At 41.6% G+C, this 12815-nt stretch overlaps 1 protein-coding gene across 1 annotated transcript in view; it reads right to left on the bottom strand.

Moving 5' to 3' along the window:
- The window catches only part of LOC307143512 (lysyl oxidase homolog 4-like), a 31796-nt gene that overhangs the window by 8147 nt on the left and 10834 nt on the right, over positions 1–12815 (bottom strand). The window contains exons 4-9 of the mRNA XM_079845142.1: positions 12557–12771; positions 6186–6224; positions 5899–6109; positions 5630–5810; positions 4201–4355; positions 3956–4123 (exon numbers count right to left, since the gene is read on the bottom strand). Coding sequence (XP_079701268.1) covers positions 3956–4123; positions 4201–4355; positions 5630–5810; positions 5899–6109; positions 6186–6224; positions 12557–12771 — 969 coding nt within the window. The remainder of the gene's footprint in view (positions 1–3955; positions 4124–4200; positions 4356–5629; positions 5811–5898; positions 6110–6185; positions 6225–12556; positions 12772–12815) is intronic.

Here is a 12815-nt window from a genome sequence, read left to right as displayed (position 1 = left end):
GATAACAAACACGCAGTCTCACTCTTTGACAGTAGATGGCGCTTATGGAAAAGCAGATGTAATATACACTCACCTAAAGGATTATTAGGAACACCTGTTCAATTTCTCATGAATGCAATTATCTAATCAACCAATCACATGGCAGTTGCTTCAATGCATTTAGGGGTGTGGTCCTGGTCAATCTCCTGAACTCCACACTGAATGTCGGAATGGGAAAGAAAGGGGATTTAAGCAGTTTTGAGCGTGGCATGGTTGTTGGTGCCAGACGGGCCGGTCTGAGTATTTCACAATCTGCTCAGTTACTGGGATTTTCACACACAACCATTTCTAGAGTTTACAAAGAATGGTGTGAAAAGGGAAAAGCATCCAGTATGCGGCAGTCCTGTGGGAGAAAATGCCTTGTTGATGCTAGAGGTCAGAGGTCATGGGCCGACTGATTCAAGCTGATAGAAGAGCAACTTTGACTGAAATAACCACTCGTTACAACCGAGGTCTGCAGCAAAGCATTTGTGACGCCACAACACACACAACCTTGAGGCGGATGGGCTACAACAGCAGAAGACCCCACCGGGTACCACTCATCTCCACTACAAAGAGGAAAAAGAGGCGACAATTTGCACCAGCTCACCAAAATTGGACAGTTGAAGACTGGAAAAATGTTGCCTGGTCTGATGAGTCTGGATTTCTGTTGAGACATTCAGATGGTAGAGTCAGAATTTGGCGTAAACAGAATGAGAACATGGACCCATCATGCCTTGTTCCCACTGTGCAGGCTGGTGGTGGTGGTGTAATGGTGTGGGGGATGTTTTCTTGGCACACTTTAGGCCCCTTAGTGCCAATTGGGCATGGTTTAAATGCCACGGCCTACCTGAGCATTGTTTCTGCCCATGTCCATCCCTTTATGAGCACCATGTCCCCATCCTCTGATGGCTACTTCCAGCAGGATAATGCACCGTCACAAAGCTCCAATCATTTCAAACTGGTTTCTTGAACATGACAATGAGTTCACTGGACTAAAATGGCCCCACAGTCTCCAGATCTCAACCCAATAGAGCATCTTTGGGATGTGGTGGAACGGGAGCTTCGTGCCCTGGATGTGAATCCCACAAATCTCCATCAACTGCAAGATGCTCTCCTATCAATATGGCCAACATTTCTAAAGAATGCTTTCAGCAGCTTGTTGAGTCAATGCCACGTAGAATTAAGGCAGTTCTGAAGGAGAAAGGGGGTCAAACACAGTATTAGTGTGTGTTCCTAATAATCCTTTAGGTGAGTGTATTGAATGAAAAGTGTTACTCCTGCGTCATGGAAACGGCGGTGTATTTGAGGAATATTGAGTGATGTTCTACACAAACACTACGACCGACTGCGAACACACACACTAGCACAGCTGCTCTGACGTCATGCGGATGTGTGTGTGTCGGCATTCCCATTCTAATGTTATTCGCACCGGACGGGCCCGTCGACACCATGAGCCATGAAATATGATATGTGTGGAAGCCAAATTCAATACTGACATAAAAGGCCAAATTTCGGACATAAAAATAATATTTTGATATACGAAGTCATGAGATTAATTATGAATTTCTATGCATAAAAAATCAATTTAGTCATAATTATAACTGTCATTTTCAAATTAGTATGTCAATTTTTACTTAGTATGTCAGAATTTAAACTTTGTATGACAATTTCAACTTAGTATGTAAAAATTTTGACTTAGTATGACAATTTCAACTTAGTATGACAATTTTTAATTAGTATGTCACAATTTCAACTTAGTATGACAATTTTTACTTAGTATGTCATAATTTCAACTTAGTATGACAATTTTAACTTAGTATGTAAACATTTTTACTTAGTATGACAATTTCAACTTAGTATGTAAACATTTTTACTTAGTATGACAATTTCAACTTAGTATGACAATTTTTACTTAGTATGTCATAATTTCAACTTAGTATGACAATTTTTACTTAGTATGTCATAATTTCAACTTAGTATGACAATTTCAACTTAGTATGTAAACAATTTGACTTAGTATGACAATTTCAACTTAGTATGTAAAAAATTTGACTTAGTATGATAATTTCAACTTAGTATGTAACATTTTTTACTTAGTATGACAATTTCAACTTAGTATGTAAAAATGTTGACTTAGTATGATAATTTCAACTTAGTATGTAAAAATGTTGACTTAGTATGATCATTTCAACTTAGTATGTAAAAATGTTGACTTAGTATGACAATTTCAACTTAGTATGTAAAAATGTTGACTTAGTATGATAATTTCAACTTAGTATGTAAAAATGTTGACTTAGTATGATCATTTCAACTTAGTATGTAAAAATGTTGACTTAGTATGACAATTTCAACTTAGTATGTAAAAATGTTGACTTAGTATGATCATTTCAACTTAGTATGTAAAATATTTTACTTAGTATGATAATTTCAACTTAGTATGTACTAATTTTGACTTAGTATGACAATTTCAACTTAGTATGTAAAAAATTTGACTTAGTAGGATAATTTCATCTTAGTATGTCAGAATTTCGACTTAGTGTGACAATTTCAACTTAGTATGAAAAATTGTTGACTTAGTATGACAATTTCAACTTAGTATGTCAGAATTTCGACTTAGTATGACAATTTCAACTTAGTATGAACATTTTTTGACTTAGTGTGACAATTTCATCTTAGTATGTCAGAATTTCGACTTAGTATGACAATTTCAACTTAGTATGAAAATTTTTTGACTTAGTGTGACAATTTCAACTTAGTATGTACAATTTTTGACTTAGTATGACAATTTCAACTTAGTATGTCAGAATTTCGACTTAGTAGGATGATTTCATCTTAGTATGTAGAATATTTTACTTAGTATGATAATTTCATCTTAGTATGTCAGAATTTTTACTTAGTATGATAATTTCAACTTAGTATGTAGAATATTTTACTTAGTATGATAATTTCAACTTAGTATGTCAGAATTTTGACTTAGTATGACAATTTCAACTTAGTATGTAAAAATGTTGACTTAGTATGACAATTTCAACTTAGTATGTCAGAATTTCGACTTTTGTGTTTGCGTGTTTGCGTGTTTGTGTGTTTGCGTGTTTGTGTGTTTGTGTGTTTGCGTGTGCTGCACAGCTGTAGAGGATCCTGTGTGTTTGTGTGTTTGCGTGTTTGTGTGTTTGTGTGTTTGCGTGTTTGTGTGTTTGTGTGTTTGCGTGTTTGTGTGTTTGTGTGTTTGTGTGTTTGCGTGTGCTGCACAGCTGTAGAGGATCCTGTGTGTTTGTGTGTTTGTGTGTTTGCGTGTGCTGCACAGCTGTAGAGGATCTTGTGTGTTTGTGTGTATGTGTGTTTGTGTGTTTGTGTGTTTGTGTGTTTGCGTGTTTGTGTGTTTGTGTGTTTGCGTGTTTGTGTGTTTGCGTGTTTGTGTGTTTGTGTGTTTGCGTGTTTGTGTGTTTGCGTGTTTGCGTGTTTGTGTGTTTGCGTGTTTGCGTGTTTGTGTGTTTGTGTGTTTGCGTGTGCTGCACAGCTGTAGAGGATCCTGTGTGTTTGTGTGTATGTGTGTTTGTGTGTTTGTGTGTTTGCGTGTTTGCGTGTTTGCGTTTTTGCGTGTTTGCGTTTTTGCGTGTTTGCGTGTTTGCGTGTTTGCGTGTTTGCGTGTTTGTGTGTTTGCGTGTTTGCGTGTTTGCGTGTTTGCGTGTTTGCGTGTTTGCGTGTTTGCGTGTTTGCGTGTTTGCGTGTTTGAGTGTTTGTGTGTTTGTGTGTTTGTGTGTTTGCGTGTTTGCGTGTTTGCGTGTTTGTGTGTTTGCGTGTTTGCGTGTTTGTGTGTTTGTGTGTTTGTGTGTTTGCGTGTTTGTGTGTTTGTGTGTTTGCGTGTTTGTGTTTGTGTGTTTGCGTGTTTGCGTGTTTGTGTGTTTGTGTGTTTGTGTGTTTGCGTGTGCCGCACCTGATGGGCTCTGGAGGCGAAGCCGAGGCCGAGCTGCCGGCACACCACCATGGCCTCATTGATGCCCCAGTTCTCACTGCAGACGGAGCCCCAGCGCCGCTGCCCGTCCAGCTCCATCAGCACCTCCACCCGGCCCTCCGTCGCCTCGCGGCCGCCCGCCAGACGCACCTGACATCACACACACTGCTTCAACACCTCATCCACTGCTATAGAAATGAAGCTGAGATTAAAGGTGTGTGTCGAACCGTAGCGGCCAGGCCGGTGTTGGGGACGTGGCAGCGCACAGACGCGTCCTGAGTGTGTTTGCAGGAGCGCAGCGGAACCTCCTGGAAGCGGCACTGCGTGATGGAGCTCTCACGGCCAGAACACTGCACCGCGTTCATGTGGATCAGACCCGTCCCTGCACACACACACACACACACACGGGTTCAGGCTCCACTGATGTCCGGACACCACAGCCCCGTTTACCTGCTGGAAATAGTCATCAGCTCGTTGTGTTTGGCAGAAAACGCCATCTGGCCGGATCCCAAGACAAACGGGCGCAGACACACTCGGGTCAAATGGAAGAGGAAATAGATGGAAATAGCCGGACGGAGAGATGTGTGTGTACGGACGAGACTCTCTCTCATTAGTGCCGTTGGGTCATGATGTCACCAGCAAACACGTCTCTTATTCTCCTCATCACTGACAATCAGGAACAGGCCAGCGTATAATTCAGAACATTAACCCATGAGTTAAGAGCCTCAGACATCAGCGCAGAACCACAGAGCATGCTGGGAAGACTCATGGTGCTGATGCATGTACTTGTGCTGATCAACAATAAACATCTGAGTTACAAAAAACAAACTTTAGGGTAAAAAGGTAAAAACTTTTTACATACTCAGTTAAAATTGTCATACTAAGTCAAACTTTTTACATACTAAGTCGAAATCTGAGTTACAAAAAAAAAACTTTAGGTTAAAAAGCTAATGATTAATTAAAGCAGAAAACTGGAAGTTGAAATGCATGGCTTTGAGCCATTGTGGTATTTAACACATTTATTTACATTATTAGTTAATATAATGTTATTAGGGAATTCATATATGTCATATTGAATTAATAGCAATTCATATACACTGTAAAAAAAAATTTAGTTGGCCAAATTTAATTTCTGTGAATTAAATTGCATCAATTCACAGAAATTCAATTTGGCCAACTGAAAAATTTAGATGTGATCGGTCACTAGAAAATGTTCAATTGGAGACCTGATTTTTTTTTTTACAGTGTACTTAATCTATTAATCATAATTAGTTACATATCTTCATTAGTTACTGATGCAGTGATCATTAATGCATGATTTAGTTCTTCATGAGTCGTACATTAACTCATGATTATCTGTGCATTAGTTTAGCATTAATGCATATTAGTGCACCCGTATTGTAAAGTGTTACCAAAATTTCCGATTTAGATTTAGAAAAAATTTTATTTAACATAAGCTGTTCCCAGGGCAGAAAGACAAACACATTCACAGAGCGGCTTGTGTATTCTGTTTAGACTGGCTGAGAAAATCCTCATTCAACCCTAAACAACTCAAGCTGCACATACCCATGAGCCACTGGGAAAAGAGGAAATAGCAGTCAAATGAGCAGTCATATCAGCGCTGAATCAGGCCATGGTCCGGTCAGCCGGCGTTACCTTGCCCCATGAGCGCTCCTCGCAGGGCTTCTCTGGCCGAGCCGAAGCCCAGCTCTCTGCACACCACACTGGCCGCCTGCAGGTCCCACAGATGGTCACACACGGTCCCCCACTTGCCCTCGCGCAGAACCTCCACCCGGCCCTCGCCCAGCCGCGGCCCCGCCTTCAGCCGCACCGCCGCCTGCGGGACACAAGAGGAGCTGAGCCGCGGGTCAGCCTCAGAGTGTGTGTGTGTGTGTGTGTGTGTGTGTGTGTTCAGGTGCGCTCACGTTCACAGGAGGCGGAGCCTGCGGGTGTCCAGAGGTGGAGATTCTGGAGAACTGAGCGCCTGGAACGCAGCGCACCACCGCATGCATGCCTCCACCACAGGGGACGTCGTTCCGCGGGACGGACAGCTGCGCCCCACACTGGGCCAGAGACACCTCCGTGCCCGAGCACTGAACCCTCTCCACCCAGAAGCCCTTCTTACTGACCGCAGACCTGCAGACACACACATCAGTCCGAGTCTCGCTCACAGCGGAGGAAATGTGGACATAAGCAGCAAATGAAGCCGTACCTTGTGGCTGGATCCTCCATCTTAGAGTCCCACTGTTTCCTGAGGACACAAATGATAAAATAAATGGTCAGAATTAAATAAACAGGCTTCACATGAGCGACAAGCTTGTTTATGTACGTTCACATCAGTCACACACACAAACATCTATACATATATCTGGCCTTGTCAGCGAACAGTCGATGGTAAATAAACACATATGACAGACGAACACACTGGGACATTCTGCTGGTTTTGTGGTCAGCAGACGCTCACACAGAGATCTCGATGTTCTCAAAGTTCAGCCAAAACCGCTCATGCTTGTGTTTCCCGTTCATATATCTCAGCTCCGGTGGAGGACATGCATGAAAACACACTGAAACGAGGCCCGGGTGTATTCTGGTCTGGACCGGGTGTCTGAGGAATAACCCCGACAGACACAACGAGACTCGCTCAACGCCACAGAAACAGCCGTGTTGAGCTTTCAATGTTTTCAGACATTGCTGACGTCTGATTGGCTATGATTCTGATTTTCCTGTGGTGGTTTCGTCTCGATCGGACTAACAGTTTCGGAGATATTTGCGAAAGTTGTTTAAACGCTAAATCACAACATTGAACAAACGCGAAAGGCGAAACCTAGCATTGTTTGGTAGTGTTGGACTCCTGTGACCACATCCAAAGTTATAAGCATGTGAATATTTGATTTTTCCACTAGGTGGCACTGGCTCGAAACTTCTCAGGCTCCGTCAAGGCATCATGCCAATGACCCATACCGATACAATACCATGAGACCACCTCAGAGCCATTCAGAAGTTATGAGCAAAAATAGCCATTTTTCATATCTCCGGAGCAGTAGGTGGCGCTCTGCTGAAACGCATGTAGCATCAGGTCATGCTCATGAAACGAGATCTGTACCAAGTTTGCTCAGAATGCGATAAAGTGTTGCGGAGATACAGCCTTCTATTGTCTATTTTTGCAGGTGATACGAATAATTAGTTTGGAATGTTTTTCAAAAACACTGATGAATCAACTTTTAGTTGGCATTGTCTGAAGATGAGCTGGTTACATTTTTTGCAAATCGAATAAACCAATTGTCTTGTTTCATTTTGTCTCAAATTTTGTTTCTAGCACTTACGGTTCAAAAGTTATTACCACAAATGTAAGTCCCATTTTAGACAGGTGGTGGCGCTAGAGGGATTGAGTTACAGATTCCAAAATTGGTGTAGTTAATGTTGGGCCAGTTTTCCATCTGTGTGCCAAATTTCATAACTTTCCAGGTTCTATGGGCTGCCATGGACTCCAGAGCGGAAGAAGAAGAAGAAACGGAAGAATAATAAGAACGCCAAAGATTACAAATTCAGTGCTTGGCCCCTGAAAACATTAGAGGAAGGTCCAACTAAACATTTCAGATGAAAACCTGTACTGTACTGTATAATGTTTTTGTGCTAATGCTTTGAGAACGTTATTAAAGACCAGATATCATTCTATTAACGTATTAACTGACTTCAGGACGAAGGAAGCGGAAACGCTAGAATGCGACTGGTTTCTGGGTTTCAGCCGACAGAAACACGTCATCATCGCTGCATTCAGTGGCCAATCATGAGCTGAAATGACTTACAGACGTGCCGTTTAAGAGTAAATGAATTAAAGCAGCAGATATTAAAAATACCCACAAGCACCTGCTGACACACACAGTCCTCGTTGTGTCGCATGGAAACACACAAACACACAAAAATACCCCATAAAGTGCCACGATACCATCATGCTTTTGAAAATACACCGTGGTAAGAAGCAGAAGCACCATGTGTGTTAATCATGATATATATAGTGTGTCTGAGTGCTGGTGGTCCGGCCTGACTGTAGGAAACCACTTATTTGCCACATCAACAGCGGATTCACGCAGCACTGCCATTGGCTGAGAGCAGTCACATGACCCGAGAGCAGCCCAGAGCCACAGACACATCAAGAGAAGACGTGCATTAATGGAGCGGCAATCACACAACCACATCGTCAGACAAGAACACATCAGAACAAGACGAGACAAGCTTCATCTGTACTCTTCCTCCTAAACATTAAACTGGACAATCATCCAACAAGAACCACTGGGTTCTGTGCAGGAGACAAAAAGCAAACAGTTCCACTTCAGAGAATAAAGTGGCTATTCAGACTGGAGCAGTAAATCATGATGTTTAAATATAAAGATCCAGCGATAAGATTTAATTGCTCTCATGCCCTGGAAACACATTTAATCAACGTATGAAGCAGTGAGAGTTTCTTCCAAGGTGCTGTTCTCTCACAATGAAAGAGTTTAAATGAAACAACAGACAGAAGCGAGCTGAAACGGGTGGAGTCGTGAACCAGCTGAGCGAAACCGGCTATTAAAAATCACTCAGAATCTCTGCGGCCTCGGTTTAATATAGCCAGGACGGCCCTGAGAGACTAAACCAGGAATAAATTACAGCTCTTTACACAACAATACAGATACGCACTTCTACACCGCACACGCTCATTTTCTTCCTCAGTGTTGTGTCTTAATTTCCAGTAACAGCAGAATGATATCAGAAGCTTGTCTTATGAGACATTAGGCAAAATAAAAACTAATATCTGTCAGTGGGGTCAGAGCAATGCATTACTGGAAGAATGTTTGTCCATAACTTTGAGAGAACCTTGCCACAACATGATGCGTTTTATGTCGTAGAATAAGATGTGAGAATATCTTGAGCTTTTGTTTAGGCATTTTAACAAAAAACCCCACTGACTTCAGGACGATGGAAGCGGAAACACTAACATATTTTAATTGAAATATTTAATTTCGAAGATATTCGCGAAAGTTTAAACACTAAATCAAAACATTGAACAAACCATAAGGCAAAACATAGCATGTTTGGTATTGTTGGACTTGGCAAGGATTCAGGAATCTAAGGGTGCAATGGCCGATATGGAAAAATTGGATCAATCGACTCAGCATGCCCCCCCGAATCTAACGAGACCACTTCAGGACCGTTCAGATATTATACGCAAAAATAGCAATTTTTCGTATCTCCGGACCAGTAGGTGGCACTGTGCCGAAACGCAGCATGTAGCCTCTAGTCATGCTTGTGATGATCTTTACGGCTATTTTTTGCAAGCACTACGTTTTTCAAAAACACAGATGAATCAACTTTTTGTTGCATTGTCTGAAGATGATCTGGTTAAATTTTCATGCTAATCGGAGAAACTGTCTAGGAGGAGTTCGAAATAGTACTTTTGACGTCATGGGGTTCAGTCGAATTGTTTTGTTTTGTCTTGTCTCGATTTTTGTTTCTAGCCCTTACAGTTCAAAAGTTTTTACCACAAATGTAAGTCACATTTTGGACAGGTGGTGGCGCTAGAGGGATTGAGTTACAGATTCCAAAATTGGTGTGGTTAATGTTGGGCCAGTTCTCCATCTGTGTGCCAAATTTCATAACTTTCCTGCGAGCGATTCTATGGGCTGACATGGACTCAAGAGCGGAAAAAGAAGAAACGATATGAGAAGCTTGTTTTACGAGACTTTAGGCAAAATAAAAACTAATATCTGTCAGTGGGGTCAGAGCAATGCATTACTGGAAGAACGTTTGTCCATAACTTTGAGAGAACCTTGCCACAACGTGATGCGTTTTATGTCGTAGAATAAGATGTGAGAATATCTTGAGCTTTTGTTTAGTAGGTGGCACTGTGCCGAAACGCAGCATGTAGCCTCAAGTCATGCTTGTGATGATCTGTACCAAATTTGGTCTGAATACAATAAAGTGTTGCAGAGATACAGCCTTACGGCAATTTTTTGCAAGCACTACGTTTTTCAAAAACACTGATGAATCGACTTTTTGTTGCATTGTCTGAAGATGATTTGGTTATATTTACATGCAAATCGGAAAAACTGTATAGGAGGAGTTCGAAATAGTAGTTTTGACATCATGGAGTTCAGTCGAATTGTTTTGTTTTATCTCGAATTTTGTTCCTAACCCTTACAGTTCAAATGTTTTTACCACAAATGTAAGTCACATTTTGGACAGGTGGTGGCGCTAGAGGGATTGAGTTACAGAATCCAAAATTGGTGTAGTTAATGTTGGGCCAGTTCTCCATCTGTGTGCCAAATTTCATAACTTTCCTGCGAGCGGTTCTATGGGCTGCCATGGACTCAAGAGCGGAAGAAGAAGAAACGATATAAGAAGCTTGTTTTATCAGACATTAGGCAAAATAAAAACTAATATCTGTGAGTGGGGTCAGAGTTAGGGGAAATTAGTTTAGTGTTCTGACCCCATTGGCAGATATTTGTTCTTGAAGCACAAACTCACTTCATTAGTTTTGAAAGCAAGGCAATCGTATCGGGTCAAAAACACAGCTACATAATTCCAGCCAAAAAGCTGAAAAATATGTGAATCTGTGCTGAAGAGTGAGACGGAGACAGAAGGTCTTTGTGTTTGTTGGTGAGTTTGTCCTCTCGTGTCTGATGAAGTGGATGCTCTGATGTGGCTGTGATTCGTTTGATCAGTCTCAGTCATTTAGCGGGGCAGATCCCAACACGCTTCCTCTCAGTATCAGGACAATCCTCGGCACGCGCACGCCTGTTATGACTGCGCACACCAGAAGAAAAGAAGCTGCTGATTTCAGCAGGAACTGAAGGGAAAACACACGCGCTCTGGTGAGAGAGCGTTTATCAGAGCAGGACGTCCAAGTGAAGCGGTGGACAGACGTCCAGAAAAACACACTGAGGTTCCTGTAAAGACAGAGCAGGCCTGTCTCTGGTTATTTACGGCAGGACTGAGACTCTGCGGCTTCACGGGACGTGTAGAGCAAGGGTTTACTCTTACAGGAAAAGGAAGTCACAAAAATGGGCTCCATTAAGTTATGAAAACGTTTTCATTGTATCATTCTTCAAACATTATGGAAACATTACTTTTGTAGTAAGTAACATTTAAAGAATTGACACTGTGATCCAGCTCACAGACAGAATGGAGACGCTGCTGATGTTTTTCCACTGGAATCCCGTAATTACATGCGATTAGAGGACATGCTGCTATTCCTGAATCTGACATTAATCACACAGTCTATGGAATATTTAAGAGTCTCATGATGAAGGGTTATTCTCCCCAGTCAAACGTTTAGAAACGCACTGTAAAGAGGAGCGGATTCTCACACTGACGCTGAGAGAGCAAACAGAAGTCAGAAGACGGTCTCTTCTGGTCTAAGATCTACCAGTCTGATAGTTCAGCTGGTCAGCCACCTAAACCAAGCGGATCATCCATGTTAAACCTGTAATATTCCAGAAACAAGTGAAGTTCTAGCAACAGAATATTCCTCTGAACCTGTTTTTAGATTAGTCTAGATTAGTCCAGGGGCCAGTTGCATAAATTTAGCCATTATGTTTAGACTGTGTCTTAAGAACTAATTTGACACAGTAGAAATTAGGCAAGAGGTTTTCAGTCTTACTTTTCTGATTCAAATTAGACCAATCTAAATGTTTATGTAACTGACTTAAAAAAGTTACGAACAGTCTTGAAGAAAAAAATAGACGACTAACTTTTGAGACTAGTCTAAGCAGTTTATGCAACCTGCCCCTGGTTGTTTAAACTGCTTAGACTAGTCTCACTACTTAAGTTAAGTCACATATTTTGCTCTCAGTATCAATCAATGAAGTCACGAATCAGAACACGAATCAAAATGCAACCAGAACATGAATCAAAACCCGAATCAAAACCCGAATAAGAACACGAATTAGAACACGAATCATAACATGAATCAGAACACGAATCATAAAACGAATCAGAACACGAATCATTAAACGAATCAGAACACGAATCATTAAACGAATCAGAACACGAATCAGAACACGAATCATAACATGAATCAGAACACGAATCATAACACAAATCATAACACGAATCATAAAACGAATCAGAACACGAATCATTAAACGAATCAGAACACGAATCAGAACACGAATCATAACACAAATCAGAACACGAATCATTACACGAATCATAACACGAATCAGAACACGAATCATTACACGAATCATAACACAAATCAGAACACGAATCAGAACACGAATCATAACATGAATCAGAACACAAATCATAACACGAATCATAACACAAATCAGAACACGAATTAGAACAAAAATCAAAACACGAATCAGAACATGAATCATAACACAAATCATTACACGAATCAGAACACGAATCATAACATGAATCATAACAAAAATCAGAACACGAATCAGTACACGAATCAGAACAGGAGTCAGAACACGAATCAGTACATGAATCAGAACATGAATCAGAACAGGAGTCAGAACACGAATCTTCACAACACGAATCAGAACACGAATCAAAACATGAACCATGTAACACGGCAATTCGTTCCATACTCACCGATACACGCGTGTGTCATGCTGTCCTGCTGATGGGAATCCCAGCATGCCGCACACCACCCGACTGCTGCTCTGGTCCCAGCCCCGATCACACACCTGCCTCCATTTCCCAGCATGCTTCACCTCCACCACGCCCTCTGTTACCATGGCAGAGTTTCGTGTGGCGGCCAGAACGGGCCGGAGACGCACTTCCTCCAGCCGGACGGACGCCGCGGACTGAAAGAGAGAAACATCACAACCCCTGACAGACATGGACCCTG

The sequence above is a fragment of the Gobio gobio genome, assembly GCF_949357685.1.
Source record: "Gobio gobio genome assembly, chromosome: 19".
Lineage (NCBI taxonomy): Eukaryota > Metazoa > Chordata > Actinopteri > Cypriniformes > Gobionidae > Gobio > Gobio gobio.
The sequence above is the reverse complement of the archived record's forward strand: the minus strand, read 5'-3'. Positions and strand labels throughout refer to the sequence as shown.